This window comes from Diabrotica undecimpunctata, chromosome 7, assembly GCF_040954645.1.
Source record: "Diabrotica undecimpunctata isolate CICGRU chromosome 7, icDiaUnde3, whole genome shotgun sequence".
NCBI lineage: Eukaryota > Metazoa > Arthropoda > Insecta > Coleoptera > Chrysomelidae > Diabrotica > Diabrotica undecimpunctata.
The window spans coordinates 27756285-27776706 of record NC_092809.1 but is presented as its reverse complement, the minus strand read 5'-3'; the positions used below and the strand labels follow the sequence as shown (position 1 = coordinate 27776706).

Sequence of the window (20422 nt, the reverse complement as noted above, 5' to 3'; positions counted from 1 at the left end):
ATATTGGACATTAGTTGATAAGTATAAATAAAAACTTGTTTTTTGTAGTGATTCTAGATCCAGCTCTATACTTATTTACTAAACCTGTTCTCCAGTGAGTAACTTAATAAATTTAAAGATCAAATTGATAATTACCTTCCTTGTCTAAAAGTAGGGAACTTGTTTCCACAAAGAGAACACGAATATCGAAGAATGCCATGGCACTGTATATGATCACAAAGAATATTGGAATTTCTAAAAGATTTCTTGCAATGAACGCATACAAATGGCTTGTTGGAATTATCCTTATCCTTACACGACACTGATTTAGCTATGTGTTTCTTGAAGTCATTTAGGTTAGAACAAGAGAACTCACAAGCTGCACATCTGAATAATTGGTAACCGAGAAGACCAAATTTCTTTTTTGATTTGTCAGTTTCATCTTCCGAACTATCCCCAAGGTTCTGGGAATTCACAGATTCTCCTAATTCCAAAGGATCGACATCACACTCTGTCGATTTCTCTCCTTGCGTTTCTCCACTGAAACTTATTTGTTCTAATGAAGTTTCAGGCATTGACGCAACTGAAGTTTTCTGATTTGATGTTGGGGATTCTTTAATAACTATATTTTGTAACGGTTGATCACTTGAATCTGTAGGCAACGGCATCTCTATCATCGTGTCAATATCTAAAGGATCTGTTAATGGTGTTGAAGATTTGGATGGTGTCTGTAAAGTATAATGTATTTAAATTAGAAATAAAACTGAAAAATTCGACTTCCTGATAATTAGTTCCGTAGTTTTTTTTATTTTAAAATTAACGGAAAATTTAAAAATTTAACGAAACATTTGAAATTGTATTTTGCTAAATAGACCGGTTTAAGTGTAGTTGTTAGTCTTTCTTCTCCATTTGCTACTTTGCCAGGTGGTGGCTAATAGGGGAATGCTTCATATATATATATAGGTCCTCTTCTTCTTGATGTGCCTATCCGTTACGAATGTTTGCGATCATCATGGCAATCTTTATCTTATCTGCAGCAGCGCGGAAAAGCTGCACAGATGTTGTATTGAATCAGATTCTGAGGTTATTTAATCAATATGTTCTTCTTCTTCCTAGACGTCGTTTTCCAAATATTTTTCCTTGCAGGATGGCTCGAAGGAGAGCATATCTGGATTCATTTCGCATAATATGTCCGAAGAATTGTTTCGAGATTTGATAGTGGTCAGTACCTCTCGGTTCTTATTCATTCTTCTGAGGACCTCCTCATTTGTGACTCAGTCAGTCCATGGGATCTTAAGTATTCTCTGATACAACCACATCTCAAATGCTTCCAGTTTTCCGCACATATCTTCGTTCAAGGTCCACGATTCAGCGCCATAAAAAGGACAGAGAAGACGTAGCATCGCAGCATTCTTACTTTTGTGTCAAGAGAGGTTGTGACTCTTGAAAAGGGCCCTCATCTGATACAAGGCGGATCTAGCTTTTCCGATGCGTGCTCTAGTCTCCTGGTTGTTGGTCCATTCTTCATTCATTATGGTACCGAGGTAGTTGTAGTGCGTCACTCTTTCTACAGGGGATTGGTTGACGTAGAGTTGACCTTCTGTTATCCTTTTCTTGCTAATTATCATAAGCTTTGTCTTCTTAACGTTTATATTGAGTCCATATTGTTGACTGTAATATGTGATTTTGTTCATAAGAACTTGTAGGTCTTATAAGTTGTCCGCAAATACTATGGTGTCATCTGCATATCGGATGTTGTTTAACTGGTAACCATTTATAACATATATGGGTGATACCGCGAAAATGAAGCACCCAGAGATGACCAAAACTAGTCATTAACGACGACAGTAAGTCGTCTCAAAACATCTACAAGTAGAGAGTACTTCCGATTTTGTTTCGTTGTAGAACAGAAAAAAAACACTGCACTGGGATTCACAAAAACCGATGTTGGCACAGCGATGAGAAAAGCAAAGAAGTATCACCTCATCATTATTCCATATTTATGGTGAACATGCCATGAGGATGGCTTTAGACCGATGGTCGATGGAGTAAAGGTGGCTGGTAGAAAAATCTCCAATTTAAGATTTGCTGATAAATGTGATTAAAGCCGATAATTGCAAACATTGCGGATAATTGGGTGATCTTGATCATATCTTGTTTAAATGTCCTAAGTTTAAACAGCATTCAAACTCCCTCTACAAAAACTTAATCAAATCTAATATGTATGCACCATTCAATATCCAGTCTCTGCTGGCTAAAGGCTCACAACAAATATATATTATTATAGATTTCTTGTCAAACACATGCACAGTTCTATACGATTTGTACGTGAGCATGAAATTTTTTCGTGACCGCGAGGAAGTTTAGATTTGCATCTTTCGTTTATCCTAAATGTTGTAACACCTCATCCGTGGTCCAGTATTGTTTGTATACTAAAAAATCTCTTGATGGACCCCTAGACGAGAAGCAAGTGACCCCGTATGTTCCTTATCGTATTTTCTTCTAGTAATTATCCGTTAATTTTGTATTAGATAAAGAATTGTGTATTTGTCTGATTGGAGAATCTATTGCAACTAGCTGAAGGACTAATGTCTATGCAATTAAAAAAATTGCTGATGATACTACACTTATAGTAGCAAATGAACAAGAAATGATAGATCTCCTTCGAAGAGTTGCCGTTTGAGATTTTATAAATAAAAAAAATGTACTACAAACATTATAGAAAAGCAAACCTTCCTCTTTAATCACCATTAGTCATTAATCTTAACGGGTGGCAAGTGTATTACTAGTAGATCTAGGATCTAGTAGGATCTATCTAGGATTACTAGGGATCTATGGAGTGAGTAACACCGAGCCGTAAGCCTCAATCTCTTGTACCTATTACTCATCCATAGATCGATCCGTTACACCAGCCGATAGTCTAAGTAGCAGATACATCTAGAATTTTAAACCTCTAAGTCACCATTTTTGTTTTCTGGCTATGGTCTGAACCATCGACAATTGGATCATTCATAGTGCAGTAAATGCGATTCGTTAGCCTAGCCCGCTTGGCTGACATCACTAGTACATACTTTTTGCAAAATAAAATGTTACATCATAATGCGAAAAAAATTATATTTTATTGAGTATATGTAACTTCGATTCAGTTATAGATATGTGGAATATATTCTCTACACTCAATTGTGATTCAAATCTCGTCCTTTCTGACATTCGGGACAAATTTAAATGAACAATTTAATCGAAACGTCAAAATAAACGTATTTTAAACTGAAATTATAACGGACAATATAAAAGTTTATTATATTCATCGAGTTAGAATCTATGGAGAGGGCATCACGTGACTAAAAACGACCTCACTTCGGCCATATTGTTAAGATTGTTTTGACACTTTTGACAGATCGTATATGTTTGTTTACGTTTGTTGTTTTTCGAATATTTTTAGTTTTATAATACTTTTATAGAAACTGTAATAATATATTGTGATAGTGTATAATAATGGTTTTTTGTTCTCAACGTAGTTGCAGTAGCAGAAGCAATGTTAGTAAAAAATCTTCAGGAATAACGTTCTACAGGTTAGTATACAAATATGTAAACAAAGTAATGGCCCGTACTTCAGAGAATAAATTAATAGTATTTGACTGTATTAATTTATCTTTATGTATAATATATTGTGTTTTTAGTGTTTACCGTGGGATAAATAAATCATAGTTTATTAAAAATGTATTGCACTTTTTTAGATTATGATTAAATCTTCTGAATAACTAGTCATATTTTTATAGTAGTTTTAATATTATTGAGTCCGGCCATGATCCCACCGGCATATTGGTATCATCGTTAGCCACGCCTACCTACGTCGTTTTTAATACACACGTTAATATGCTCATAGCTTCTCTATAGATTCTAACTCGATGATTATATTGCAATTCGTAAAACGTGTGTAGTAGTTGCATATTACAATGATTGTTAATAAAGAAAATATTTGTAATATTGGGAAAAAATATAAAAAATAGGTTGTTTTGTTATTCGCTTCTAATTGATGTTATATGTAACGTAAATTATACTTACAAGACTTAATGTTGTTGGTAACAATGGAGATCTATTGGCATCTGCAGGATTAATATTTGATTCAGCTTTCGGGCTACTTTGAGGTGGAGACCCTAGTAAACTTGGGCTATTAGGTAATTTTAACTTCAGTTCTGTATTATCTGTTATTGTGTTTGTAATATTTACGATTTTTCTTATTTTCGTAAATGCTTCAGGAGTATAAAACACGTTGTGTGGCTAAGAAATTAATGCATTTTAAATTAAAACATACTACTTAAATACATAGAGTAGCTATTAATATTCAGAATAAATGTTCTCATGCAAAAAATCTAGATATGAACCAGGATGTCTACACATGATTCATTGATTTTGAAAAGGCTTTCGACAGGGAACACGAACAGTTAATTAACATGTTCTAAAAATAAAAAACATACGCCCGTGATATCAGAATAATAACAAATTGTAACAAACCACCCTCTGACGCTGAGCCCCTGGAGGAGCTGTAATATGATTTTCAAACCCCAACATGTAACATGTGGCTTTCCTGTAAGATGGATCAGTGACCTGAATGGTCTGACCGTTTTGTATAGATTTTGGTTTACAGATGTGAATAGAACACAAAAAGACAGTATTCGAATTATATTTAGGGAGAATAACGTTTAGCTTTTGTAAAAGAAACACGATTATACAGCTTTATCAAATCATCGTAATTGTCATTACAAAATAAACTCTAAAAACCCCGAGATCAATTAATATTAGTATAACATCGTATTATATGTTCGGCTATTCCACGTATTAATATGTTATAAAATTTATATTGGAATCAGGAAATCAAAATAAGAATCGAAGATCAACTGTATAAGAGATACATATTCTTAGGGCGGTAAAACAGGGGCGTATATTCTCGTCGATGCTATTAACATATAAAGTGAGGCCATTTTCAAAAAGAGCGACAGAAAGATTTTAAAGATGGTATGATATAAATGTAGAAATTATTAGCAATCTAAGGTAGGTATGAGGATGATACTGTCATATTTATTTTAACTGTACTGACCTTGGCGGATTTGTTACGATTGAAGGAAAACTGTCACAAATATAATATCAGAATAAACTTAAAGAAGACAAAATTCATGATTATCACATTTTTTTAAGCATTGGTTTAAAACCTTCAGCGTAATTACATAAAAAATTTAGCATTCATTCATTCAGGATTGTACGGTGAGGACACATTCCACGCTCAGGGCTTCATCAGAGCGACTTCATTATAACAGACAAGACACAACCACGGTTATACAGATGGGCAACAAATATGTACACATACAAAGTAAGTATCCATTCAAACGATCAATTTTTGATTCACACCTTTAATTTAGTTTTTTTCCAGATCTATACCATAATACCATAATCAGTTTCAAAATTTTTGAATTATCTTCACTTAAGGGTGGGGTTTGGGTATTGTTTTGCGTTTTTTAAAGTATTTTTATTCGATAGTAATACCTCTTCAAGAATATCCAGTTAAAATTTTAGAGTGATCGGAGCAAACTTGATGTAGTAATTCAGGAGTGAGTGAGTGGGTTGGGAGAGCGAATGAGGTGAGTGAGTGAGTTCGGTGAGTGACTGAGTTGAGTGATTTAATTGTGTGAGTGAGGTGAGTGATTGATATGAGTAAGGTGAGTGATTAAGGTGAATGAGCTTGGTGAGTGGGTGGAATGAGTGAGTGAGGTGAGTGAGCACTCACATAGAAATTGGAATAAGTACAGTGTCAAGTTCTCATAAGTATGCACTCGAGGGAGATAACAATCGAATTACTAGAGCGGATAAAACGGCTGCAGATGCAACAAAAAAAGGCAGAGTTCGTCGAAAGCAGGGGCAAAAAACGCTCTAGATATTTTAGCAGAAAGCACGTCGCTATATGGGCCTGAAATAGACGATATTGTGTGAATATAAAAAAATAAGCTTTTTTTAAACGCGTTTTTCTCGCAATCATTTTTATAAGTCTGTGTTCACTGTATCTCAAAAACTACTTGATCGATCCTTCTCAAATTTTGCACATTTCTTTTATAGATAAATTACTAGGTCGCAACGTCGAGATATTGTCCATTTTGTTATTATAATTATGTTTAAAATATCAATTTAGTTAAATTTTAACAAAAAATTTTACGAAATTTAAAAAAAATCGTCTTTTTTTACTTTTAAAATTTGAAAAAACGATAAAATGAACAAAATCTCGACGATGCGACCTAGGAAAACTCATAGTCTAACTATATTTTTGGTTTTTTTAATAATAGATTATTAAGTTAAAAGTTACGATAAACACGGCAAAGGAACTTTTTTCTTGGAAAAGTAGCTATAATTATCTTAAATTTTAATATTTTTGTACCAAAATTTTAGATAATCCTCTTCAAATGTTTTACTATAAAATTCTGTTCTAAATAAATTTATATTAAACAAATCCTATTTATTACATATAAATCCTATAAATCCTATAAATATTATATATAATCGAAAATTTATATTATTTAATTTTTCAAAAAAAAAATCTTAAAAATATGTTTAAAATATTGAAAACAAATCCTACTCCCCCCGTAATAGTACATTGATATACGCTTTAATTCGACCAGTCAACGATAAATGATCTGTCCCACAGTTCAACCTACTCATATCAATATTCTTTTTTTGGCTATAAACACAAAGTACAATCAATATGTCCATTTTCTGCATGAAAATGTATCATATACTAAAGTCATGTTGTCTTTACTACTTGTGTCAAAAAGAAGAGATTTTCAAACAAAAATTATTATTTTTGAAACTAACAAATTAGTTTCATCAGAAAATATTAATACAACGAACAATCACGGAACCAAGCATATTATAAATCCAACATAATAAGATATGTTGATAACAAAGAAATCATGTGCATATCATCATTTCTGGGACACATATCTATGACATTTTAGAATGATCTCTAAAAATACTTACCATTTTCGGACTGATAAATCTAAACAGTATCTCTGGATAGAGATTTGGATGTATATTTGACAAATGATGATACATCGTTTTGATTTCACAAGAATTGCTTGAACAATAACCACATTGGTATACAGACACGTTATGAGATATTGACCAGTGTTGTAATAATTTTGCATGTGTTATTCGACTAGTACATGATTCATGACCACAAGTCAAAAAATTATTGTTTTTATGTGCTTCCATAACATGGTCTGAAAATTCATTTTCAAATAAAAATTCCAAGCTGCAACCTAAAAATTAATAACACAATTAATCAGTTTGTCTAGCTTTACAAAAATATTAACAAAAGTATTAAATTTTAGTGATTTCTTAGATTAGATAATATTTATGACTTTTATTATCATTTATTGATGCGACATAAAAAAAACTTTTAACGTTCATACTAAAATTATAATAAGGATATGGCTTTGAATATTTCGCAATAAATTAGTAAAAATAAGTAGTATGCTTATAAAATACACAAAAATTAAAAAGACACACTAACATGCATAAAAGAGAAAAAAGAACTTCATATAAAATACCTGAACACAAAAAACTATGAGGACTTGGAACTATACAGAAAAAAAAATAAAGAAGTGAAAAGAAAAGTAGCAAATGAAAAAAATGAAAGATGGGAAAAAACATGCACAGAGATAGAACAGCACATAGGAGGAACGAGAAATTCAGAGTCATGGCGCATCTTAAAGTCGCTCCAAAGAAATAAGACAGAGAAAATCAAGATCGGTCAAATCAAAGAAAACGAATGGCAAGAATACTATAAAAAATTGCTAACCGAAGACCGCCCCGAATTCAAACAATCAGAAATAGACGGAATAGAAATCTACACACATGACGAAATCGAATTAAGCCTAGCTGAGGTAAAAAGAACGATCAAAACTTTAAAGAACAAAAAAGCAGAAGGTCCCGGCGGAATACCAAATGAATTGATAAAAAACGGATCGGAAAAGTTATTCCGTATGATACATAAAATGTTTGAGAGAGCACTGAATGGAGAAGACTTACCGGCAGAATGGACCCAAGCATATATGACATCAATATACAAGAAAGGAAATAGAAAAAACTGCGAAAACTATCGGGGAATCAGCATTATATCGTCTATAGGCAGACTGTATGGAAAGATCATAAAGGAAAAATTAGAAATATATATACAAGATAAAATCGGAGAAGACCAGGCAGGTTTCACAGCGGGGAAAGCATGCTTAGATCACATTTACACGGTCGAACAACTAATAGAAAAAAGAATGGCCAAAAATAGATCCGTCCATCTGGCTTTTGTTGATCTTAAGAAGGCATATGACTCAATACCTAGAACCAAGCTATGGGAAGCAATGGAAGACATCGAAGTTCCACGAAGATTAATAAACGCGGTAAAAGCACTCTACAAGAATAACGAAGTAGCTATCAAAACGGGCAATAGAATATGCAGGCCATTTAAGACGACAAAGGGACTACTACAGGGTTGCTCCACATCCCCCACCCTGTTCAAAATATTCCTGGAAAAAACCCTGAAACCATGGAAAAGAAAGTGCGAAGGAATGGGTATACCAGTAAGGAACGAATATCTATATACGCTAAGTTTTGCCGACGACCAAATAGTGATCGCACAAGACGAGGATGACCTCAGTTTTATGATGAGAAAACTGGAGCAGGAATATACAAAGAATGGGATGGAAATAAACCTAAAGAAAACTGAATACATAACAACGGAGAATACAGAAATAAAACAGCTGGAAATAGACGAAGGTAAACAAATCAAAGGAACAGACAAGTATAAGTATTTAGGTTTCATAATATCAAACAAAGGAACAACGGAGGAAGAGATAAAAAATAGACTAGGACAAACAAGAGACTGCATACGAAAATTGAACCCGGTACTATGGGATAAGAACATCAGCATGAAAACAAAGAAAAAAATATATAATACCATGACAAGAAGTATCCTCACTTATGGGTGTGAAAATTGGACAATAAATAAGAAAACCAAAAACAAAATAAGAGCAACAGAGATGGAATTCCTAAGGAGAAGCTGTAGAGTAACAAGAAGAGACAGAATAAATAACATGGAGATTAAGAGGAGAATGGGAATGAACTCCGACATAATAGACTACATCGAACAGAAGAGATTAACAAGGTACGGACATGTCAGAAGAGCAGACCAAAATCGGTGGATAAATAGAATAACAGAGTGGAGCCCGATAGGAAGAAGAAAGAGAGGCAGACCCCGAAGATCTTTCAGAGATGAAGTGGACGAAGCAATGAGTAGAAGAAACCTACAGGAAGGGGACTGGCTAAACAGGAAAAATTGGAGAAAACGGTTGAGTGAAGGAATACAGTGAAAACTGTGGAAATCCTTGTATATATATAAAAATTAAAAATCTTTTAAAACAATCGTGCCTTAAGATTTTATAATATACCATATATCTTTCTCTTTCAGTTAGACAATTCTTACATTTCTATCATTTTCACTGTCTGGAATTTTAATTTTGATCATTTTATTATTATTTATCTCATTTAGCTTATCATCTTCTAGATATTGATTCTGGTATTGAAAATTACTTATGTACTCTACCATTACCGTTGGAGGTAATTTAAGTTTAGTATTTGTTTTCTCTTATGATTATCTTGCTTCTCCTTCTTCGTTCCTTAGCTCGCCCATCGTACCCATCCTACAATAGGACGATGATTTCTCCTAGGGAACCAAAAAGTAGACTATGGATAGTGGTGGCAGTCCTATGTTAGCAGGATTGTGACGTATCAAACACCGCTACGTTAGTTTATTTTCTTTTTACGTTGCTAAATATTGTAAAACACCCAGTTTAGACACTTAATTGTTTTTTTTTTAGTTTTTGTCAGTATAAATACACCCCAAACCCTCAAATCTTAGTATTTCCCGTTCTTTAGTAATATCTAAATACCACTGTTAGTTAAAAGAGACCATTTTTAATTGGGTAAGATAAATTATAATAAAGTCTTTATATATATATATATATATATATATATATATATATATATATATATATATATATATATATATATATATATATATATATATATATATATATATATATATATATATATATATATATATCTTTATTTTTGTACTATTCGTTTCTTCGTCTATCTTATTTTTTACATTTTCTGGTTTCATTAGGGTCTAAATATGGGGGTTCCGTATCTCAATGTGGACAAGCGAGGTTCCTTATGACAATTCTGGGCCGAAGCTTCGAATTTCAATTTGGAGTTTCCAAGTTTGCAACCAAATAGCATCCTTATTACGACTACAATATTTTCCGACTCCATCGCCAATTCTCCTCAAGAATTCTAAGTGTCCGAGTGACATATTTGTGGACTTGCTTGAATGCAATATTGAACAATAAATATACCATACACATGAACCGATCTTTTTATATAGTAAAATTGCCGCTAGCAAAACTGGATTTATTATATATTTTATTTTAAATTTAACAGGTTTCATTGTTTTTTTGACATTTTTGACTTTTCATATAATATTATAGTGAATTTTCTTTTTTTATTTTTAAGATATCTTGCTTTGTTCACACCCGTGTAAGATGTATTTAAATCAGCCTATAATATTGTTAATATTTTCATTTCGTTTCGACATTCATATCGGTTTTTCATTTAGTCTTAATTTAATATCGTCCTTCTGCCTTTTCCTTTTTTTGTTTGTGTCTGTCTTTCACGTGTTTCTCACCTCCCTAAAATACCCCGGCATTATCTATAAGAACTAAGCAACGGTGTGTATCAAGTGTATCCAGTATCCTTTACCTCTTTAAAGAGAAGAAGAAAAATCTGCTTACAAACACCTGTAACTCACGCAGGTAGCGTTGAGTTCCTAATACCGTAACCAACTTGTGCCAAGACGAGATGCCCGAGGGAGTTAGACCTTTGACACTTCGTCCCGTCATCACTCCGAGACGGTCGTCATCCAACTAAAAACCTTTCCTCTGTTACTTCAGAATCAGGATCGAAGAGTTGATTGAACTTTACCCTCCTAAACCTGAAAAAGTAGCTACGGAGGCAGCCATGGTCTGTAAGCATTTGCGTCAGATAATAATCCAGCTGCCTATGCCCACAGTTCACCCAGCTTCGAAGGTTCGCGATTAGTGACTTCGTCCATTCCGCCTCATCACGTGTTGCCTCCCACTCTTGCTACCACTTGCCGATTGAAACTAATCTCTTGGCCAGCCTTACCTCACTCACCTCTCGCTCTCCAATGTTCCGCCCCCTACGACTATGAATCCTGGCCCTTTCACCTACCAGCACATGTAAAGGAACAAAGCCGGTGATCATACAGAGCGGTAGCTGACACAGTCCTGTAGGCACATGTTACGCGCAGCAGACTAGTTCTGTCGACGCGTACCATGAGCCTCTTGTAAGTTGGTATTTCTACCGCCTTACTCCAGACTGAGGCTGCGTGGAGGACGACCGACTGCACCGTGAAGCGCCCTTTTCCTTTCGGATTTGAGTCCACCGATATTGGGTATTATCCCCTACAGCGCAGCCATTCTCTAAATAGCTCTGCTGATCAACCACTTCAAAAGTTTCTCCCAACTCCACCCTGGTGGAGAGTAACTTCCAGATACTTATGTACTTTGTAGGCGTCACTCACTTCCACGCACTCAAATACAACACTATCACTTTCTGTAGCCTCTGAGTACTACAGCCTCCGTCTCATCCTCCGCGAGAGAAAAATCATGCTCGCTCATCCAATCCTCAACGAGGACACACGCACGCGTAATCCAAAGCAAGCGTGCCTCCCTGTAAGAATGCAGATAGGACTATATCCAGGCTTGAATTTAGGTAGGATCACAAGCCTAGAGATTTTCCACGGATCCGAAAACGACTGCGCGGCAAGAAGAGCATTCTCGAAGTTTCTCCGCATACTATACCACCGTCCTTGTGGAAACAGTTCGGTGACCGATCTCCAGCTTCTGGTCCAATGGCATGCCATAGGGAGCACAGATAACATTTTTGAGGCTTCAACCGAGGATGTAAGACGTCGAGTCTCGTGTACCTCCCATCATATACAACCCAGTCCACCTGATATCTGGGCCTACTTGTTAGTAGTTCCGTTCACTGTGCGTGGTACACGATGTGCATCACACGCAACTCCTTTATGAGCTGCTCTTAGCTTGTCGGTCGTACCCGCCTCACAATAGGGTGACCAAGACGTATCTTAATTCTTCCAATAACGCCAACTCTCACTGCTCCTTGGAGGAAATGTTCACATATGATCGACTAAATTACTCGATGGTTCAACGGTAATTTATTTTTATATATTCACTATACTACGTCAATGCACTGTAAACATAATTATCTTTTGAATATGAATATTTATCTATCTAGTAACACGATCTCATAAAGATAATTAATTAAAGCTTACCAATTTTTTTATAAAACATATCCACATAACCTTTTCAGGGATTGGATTATAAGAAAAAATATACAAAAAAGTTACAATATTCAGTCCTTAAATCATTACTTACCTGGTGTGCACCGATATGGTTTGCATAACATTTTAGGATCTAGCTTAGCATCAGTGATGGTAAATTTCTTCTGAGATTTATTCGAATTCAATGTTAATACAGAAAAAGGTTGATACGGATGGACTCTCTCTTGATGCAAAGTTACATATGATTTTAAACATGCTCTATATAGGCAATATGGGCAGGCATATCTGCAGTTTGCATGTCTTATATCAATATGAACTACAAGATGTTCCCAGGGAGTTTTCAAATCACAATAAACACATGGAACCATTGAATCTTTTTCTGCAGTGCGACTGCAGACTGTAGTTACATGCTTCTGTAATTCATCACCAGAATCAGAACTAAAGAAACAATAATATTGTGGACATTTGTACAACTTTTCTACTTCTTTAATAAACTTGGAAATAGCTTTAACTGATTTTCTAGGTTTGGCTAACTCTGTCGATGTTAATTTGGCTTCTTTAACAACAAGCTGCAGTGGTTTATTTATAGGGGTAAGAGGTGGTGGAGTTTCTGCAAGCGATACAACTTCAGCAATTTTGAATGGGAATGGATTACCATCTACTTCATTAGTTTTGTTGTCTCCGTCATTTATAATAGTTGTTTCTGAAACACCGACAATATCTTTCTCTGTATTGCTAATTACACTTTCATCTGACTTCTCTTTCTGAGAATTTTGGTTATTTGATAAAGCATCACCACTTAATTTTCTAAGTCTTATCATTTGAGGTTTCGGTACAGTTCTATTCTCATTTACTTCTCCGCTATAAATATAATCGGAGTGATCTGTTATTGTGTGTTTAAATAAGTTTTCCAATAAACTACCATCTGGTGATGAGGATATTTCAACACCACATGTTTCACAACGGTCAGATTTCTTAAACTCGAGCGCTGAATGGTTTTCTTTACAATGTTTCTGAAATGTATCTTTATTTTCTGTAGAAAAAGAGCATAGATTAACTAAGCAGTAAAATGTTGATAATTGATCTGTTTTAATCACTTTTATCAAGCCACATACTTCTAACACTTTAATTGAAGCACTTGGTGGACCCACATCAGTTAATTGATTGACGTGGATTAATGGAGGAGGTTCATTATCATTAGCATCATCGTCGTTAAATTGATTATTTTTATAATGATCGTCTGATAATCTTGCTTGTAATTTTTCAATCATATTAATTATACTATTGTCATTTTTCTTAGAAATCGCTAACGCCGATGTAGGTAATGGTTGACGTGTTTCAATGGGTTGTTCTTTAATACGTTCGGAATTTATTATTGGTGCAGGGGTTGAAGTGAAAACGATTTTTTCTAATACAGGCATTGTATTAGAACTTTCGTTTATTGTATGATGAACGTTTTCTATAAATGCTTCTGGTTGCTCCTGTTTAATGTTAATCTCACTTGGATTAATTCTGTCACATAGATTATCCACATAATTTGACGACGTTCTATTTTCATGTGTGACACCAAGTCCATCCATTTTCGAAGGACCATCTTGTTCGAGTTTATCCTTTTCTTCTTTAATATCTATTTTGGAAGTAAACTCATTTATATCTATATCTTTTTTAATTACCTCTGCTTTTATTTTAACTTCTGGCAAATCTTTTTCTTGTTTTTGATCATTAGTTTTTTCAGCAACAGAAATATTTTCGTTAATAGTAGATTGAATATCCGTTGGTTTATCCAAAATTTCATTATGGCCAGAACTATCCGTTGGTTTATCCAAAACATCATTATGACAAGAACTATCCGTTGGTTTATCCAAAATATCATGGCAAGAACTCTCCTTTGTAGGCGTTTCATTTACTTTCTTTTTAGATGGAACGTCCGTCATTTCCATTATCTCTTTCAATTTTTCCTGTGCTTTTTCTTTGGCAGCTCGTTTAGATCTCATGGGCAAAATTTTATTAAGATCTATATCAGAATTAATGCCTCGCTTAATATTAGGCGCTTTAGTAACCTCTACAGGTTCACTAAATGGAGGAACAGGGATAACGGTTGATTTTTTAGGGCCCGGTTTTTTCTTTGACTTTGGACACGGTTTCGAGTTGCTTTTTTTTATAGAAGATATATTTTCAGTACTTGAGAGTTCACTTGAAGTCATATAATTTTCAGTAGCTTCAGCATCACTTGTATGAACTAAATTACTGCTAGTATTTTCCTCTAATGATTTTTCCGGTTTGTAAAACTTTTCAATTTGTTTGTCAAAAATAGTAGAAAGATTAATTTTATAGATGGGAGTTTCACCTACATGATATTTCTTTATATGCTGCTCTATTGTGTCTTTGTTGGTTTGGACATAGTTACACTCAGCACACAAGTATCCGAATGTAATTACTTCATTAAAGACCTTTCGTACTACAGGTTTATCGTCTGCACCTTGATGAGTATTATTTAAGTGTATTTTAAAAGATTTACTACTGCAAAATGCAGCAGGACAATGTGTACAAACGTGTCTGTATTCTCCGGTGTGCGTTGTTATATGATCATAAAATTGCGTAGGCAGAACTTTTGTAACAAATGTACAAAAACGGCATGTATATGAGATCCTTGTACTTTTTGCCACTTGATATTTATCATATTTCTCCATATTCATTTGGGCATCAGCTATTGCTTCCTCGGCCAAAGCTGGACTAAATCTAGAACTTAATACTTCTGAATTTGGATGTTCTACTTTGTAGTGTGTAGTTATATACCTGCCCTGAAAATCGCACAATTTACAACTGTAGAACTTTTTCTGTAACGAAAAATCTATCCAAAATTCCTTTTTGGGGATGATTTCCAATGATTCTTTTGGAGATATCTCAATTTCAGGTAATTTCAACTGAGTTAATTCATCTAAGTTTTGTTTCTTTTTCTTTTTTTTAATTATACCTGCCGCCCAATTACTTCTTGGTCGTTTTCGTTTTGATGATTTAAACTTCCGACTCTCACCCGTAGATAAATCATCCTCTTTATCAGAACGACTGTCTGCATCTTCGATATCTGAATCTCTGTTTGACATTGATACCCCAGTACTTATAGAAGATTCATCATCGCTTTCTGTAATAGTCATACTTCTAGTGAAACGTCTCGATGCATCAGATTCATCAATAGTTGTATCCGGTATTTTCTGTATAAGAACCCTTACATGTTTCATACTTTTAAGTTCATTTTCAGTTTTTTTTTTATTTTTATGTTTCGGCTGAGATTTTTTAGATGTTTTCGTGACTATTTCATCTGTATTAGATTCAATGTTTTCTGGATTCACCGCAAACTTATCGTCTTTTAACATATGACACATACGCTTACCAGATGCAGTTAAAACACCATCTCTAATAAACATTTCTTGGATATCTTCATGAAGTCTATCCAATTCTGATCTAACCTTTTTTCTAGCCTTATTTCCCAAAGTTGCAGTTCTTTTTCTTGATTTTGTTCTTTCCCCTACGCTAACCAATACCCCACTTTCTTCATCCAATTGATCTCCTGTCTTTTCTAAAATGTTTTCGCTACTTACAGTTTTTTCACTCAATGATACATCATTGTCAACGTCAGTTTCGCCAGTACTTTGTTCATCGATATTCTGTTTAACTAAAGATGAAGTTTTTCTCTGCCTTAGTTTACGTTTGGTAGTAACCTTTTCATCTTCAATACTCTGCTCTTGTGTTACCTTATTTTCTTCCACTACCTCTTGAGAATTACCCTCCTCAATATTAGATACATTTGGCTTTTGGGACAGTTCTTCATCAGAACTATCTTTATCCTCTTCTTTGGCACGAATAATTTTAGTTATTTTATCTAATTCCTTTGGACTAAAACTGTCGGAGAACGTGCTAATAAGAGAATATAAGGCAGTCTTCTTTTCTTTTTTATTTTGGCTTCCGAGGAGATTAGCAAAAAATTGTGCTAGTATTGTCTGTTCAGTGGGAGGTTTAATGGGTTCTTCGACCTTTGACGAGGTTTGACTATTTTGAGAGTTAGAAATACTTTCAGCTTTTGTGTCAGCAGTGACATCACTTTTAATTTGCTCTTCACTTGTAACCGAAGGCTGCAATTCTTCTTCTTTATATACTGGAGAAGAAATATCCATTGTGGTTGAGGTTACTTCTAATACATCGTTATCGATACACACGGAACTTTCGTCTATGTCCTGTTTAATTAGGGTTTTATTAGGATCCGTTTTAATTTTAGTTTCATTCAAAGTCGACACCGGAATAGATTCTTTGTTATCTACACATTTTACTGAAGTTTTATTATCTTCTTCACTATCACTTATATCAATAGTTTTATTTGAATAATCAGGCTCTTCTTCATCTTGGCTACTAGTGTCTTTACTCGTTTCAGTATCTTGTTCCTTGACCTTTTCTTTTTCGTCCTTTTTCTTTTTAGGTATTCTAAAACTTTGAACTCCATATCCTTTACCAGATTTCTGTTCTTCTCTACTGTTATATAAACTATCTAATGGAGATGTAAATGTGTCACCTACCATCACTTCCGTTCTATTTGATGATCTGGACCTTGAACGTGATCGATTCCTATTTGTTCTTGAATACAGTCGATCAAATTTAGAATCGAATCGATTAGATTGTGGATCTTCACGATTTGACGATCTTCCTCTATTTAGTCTTGGATCCCTATTATTCTTTTCAGCTGCTTCCAAGGTTGGTTTTGTAACAGTATTTTCTCTGTTAGCTGATGCATCTCTATTCAGTCTCGGATCTCTATTATCTTTAACATCTTTTGAATCTCTCTCCCTTGTATCTCTAACCACTCTAGGATCTCTACTATTTTCTCGCATTTCTCTGTGCTCTCTATATGTCATAGGCCCTCCAAATCTTGGTTTAAAATCCCTTCTTTCCCAATGTCTGTTATCACCTAACCTCCATCTTAAATTATCGTTGGATGGATATGGTTCTCTATTAACAACGCCATACGAACCTACATTTTGAAACGGCTTCTGGTCTTGGAAATGAGAAGCATCAATTGATAATAAGGGTGGAATATGATTATACTGAGGAGAAGGACATACGTTTTGAGGATAGTAGTCCAACCGAGGCGGTTCCATGTGATTAAAATTATTAAATGGTTGATTATACCTCTGCGGCATATTGGGTGTAAGTAATACGTTATTTGGAGACATAATTGGAGAGGTCTGTTCAACCCGATGCCGTCTAGAATTAAATTCCTCTCTGACATACTCAGAAACAAAATTGTCTCTAGGGGACATAGGTACAGATGAATTTCCATGAAAATTATCTCTTGGGGACATAGGTACAGATGCATTTCCATGAAAATTGTCTCTTGGGGACATAGGTACAGATGAATTTCCATGAAAATTATCTCTTGGGGACATAGGTACAGATGAATTTGCATGCAAATTATCTCTTGGTGAAGCCAATTGAGTATTTGAAGCAAAGGTCTCTCTTGGTGACATAAGTGGAGAGGGATTTGGATGAGATACAAAATTTTCTCTGGGAGATAAAAGAATATTTGGACCTTGAGGATGAGCTCGTGGTGTAGGGTGAATTCCCCTTAAAACTGGATTATGTGTTAACGTAGGTAGAGGAGGTTTGAATGGGGGAAGTTGTGGTTCCACCTGTGAACATTTTACAAGGCTAGCTGGTGGCGGAGGTGGTGGATCTGACAGCCGATTTATTACGGGCAATATTTGAGGAGACAATTTCATACTTTGTTCAATACTTTTAGTAATACTCGTATCAACATCATCTGCAATAGTTATTACTCGAGGTTTCTGACTATACTTTTCAGCTAACCTTTTAAGACTAGCGGTGTCTATTTCATGTTCAGCTTTGAAATTATTCAAATTATTCGCATTAGTTTTTGGGGCTTCTTGTTTAAGAGTATTTGACAAACGTCTATTTCGGGGATCTTCCGAACGTTTAACGTCAGATTTAATTAAACTTTCCTTCACACGGTTTGCTTCTTTTTCCGTTTGTTCCTTCAATTTTTGTACTTCTTTATTCTTTTCATCTCTTAAGTACGCGTTTCTGCGTTCCTCCCGTTTTCTATTCACTTCTTTGATTTTTTCATCAATGTCTGATAAAATACTACCAAAGCCACTGGATACATCTTTTACAATTTTTGAAGGTACTGAAGGTACTTTAGGAACAGTAGGTTCTTTCGGTTTTTTTGAATGTCGTTCATTTGAAGAAGCTTGTACATCCCTATCTAATTTTAAATTATGATCAGACTTTGAGCGGCTCTTTTTAGAATCATGTTTTTTATCCTTATTCATTGATTTTATGTTTTCAAACATTAATTCTGTAGCAATTTTGTTTCGTTTCTCAGTTAATTCTTTTAGACTAGCTGCCTCATTTATTTTTTCTTGTACATCAACCTCCAAACACTTTAAATCGTCAAGACTAATGGGAGGTTTGGAAATATCACTAGATTTCCCCCTAGAAAGCTTTCTTTTCTGTTCATCTGATTTTAAGCTTGTGTCGCCTTCTGTTTTGCTAGTGTAATCATCTCCTTTGTCACACAGTACCCTGAAAAATATTTGTTATTATTTTTCTAATACAAATAAATTACATATTTAAGAAATCTTTAGAAGTATTAAAAATGTGCAAAAATAATACTATGGTTCGATACAGCTCATCCAACGATTTCACATACAAATAAATATATTTCCTTGCTATCTGTTACATATATCTACTAAAGCAAAAACTAAATAAAATATATGATTTACAAACTAAAAGTTTATGCAATTAATCAGAGTTGACTGTTTACTAATAGTCCTATGTCCTCTTCTTTCTGGTTTAGATGACAAAAGAAAAAACTCCATAGATGAAAACTCCACAAGAAAGAATCTAACAGGGACAAATCACACGATCTCGGTGGTCAGCTTACATCACCTCCGCATGAAATGGATGACCATGTCCTCAAATCGTTCGTGCACTCGCCGTTGACGGTGATGATCTAGTCAACGTGGTTCTCAAGAAATATGGATCGATGCCGCCAGCTTAAAATCCACACCAATCACTGACTTTTCAATGGTATGGTTCTGTTTATTAACGTGCTTATTCATCCAAAAATGGACCTCGTCCAGATAAAGATGATATGATGATAAAAATTATGTTGTTTCCAAGTGTTCCAGAGCACATTCAGCGAACACGTGTTGTTGTTTATGATCGTTTACCTGCTACCAGCTCCCGAGCCAATTAAATTTTACATGGGTGCAGGCTAAAATCACGATACAAAATTCTTGAAATTAGTGTGTGAAAATCCGACTTTTTATGAGCAAAATCAAATTGATGGCCTTTGATTCTTCTGTACACTCTCATGGATAGCGGCGATCTTTTCGGTGAGTGAAACCACAGTTACCCAAACTTTTTAACATGGAATCCTGTATACGACGGAAATTTTGGTGATTACCAGCATATTCTAAAAATCTAACCTGAGTAATGAGTAATCCTGTATACATAGGAAAATTTGTGGACGACCATGCGACTCCGTTTAAGATAGGTGTCTCTGTAATTTCTTATTAATAGATGAATTAGTCAACACATCTTATACTTAAAGAAATTTGCATGAATTTCAAAACACGCGCAATTTTTCTTTGCAGAGAATTTTTGTAAACTGAATATTCCATGTCTATAAAATCCTTGTAGATTAAATCAGACACATAATCAAGAAAATATTCTACAAAAATGTCGACGAGGCTTTTGTATGGGCGTAAATTTTTAATAAAAAATCGACGAAAAATGAAATCTTGTTAAAATCGTAATATTAGTTGACATCTTTAAGATATTTAGATTAAAATAACCTATTGTCGTAATTCATTTTTTAACACAGTACCAATTAAAATTCTTCCACAAATCGATCCATTATCTCTGTTATGATTATGAGTATAA

General features: G+C 34.4%; 1 protein-coding gene across 1 annotated transcript in view; it reads right to left on the bottom strand.

Annotated features, from left to right (window-relative positions):
• Nucleotides 1–20422, bottom strand: part of LOC140445113 (uncharacterized) — a 64789-nt gene that overhangs the window by 29502 nt on the left and 14865 nt on the right. Inside the window, exons 5-8 of the mRNA XM_072536941.1 lie at nucleotides 12561–19057; nucleotides 7003–7283; nucleotides 4045–4260; nucleotides 136–707 (exon numbers count right to left, since the gene is read on the bottom strand). Of these exons, the coding sequence (XP_072393042.1) occupies nucleotides 136–707; nucleotides 4045–4260; nucleotides 7003–7283; nucleotides 12561–19057 (7566 nt within the window). The remainder of the gene's footprint in view (nucleotides 1–135; nucleotides 708–4044; nucleotides 4261–7002; nucleotides 7284–12560; nucleotides 19058–20422) is intronic.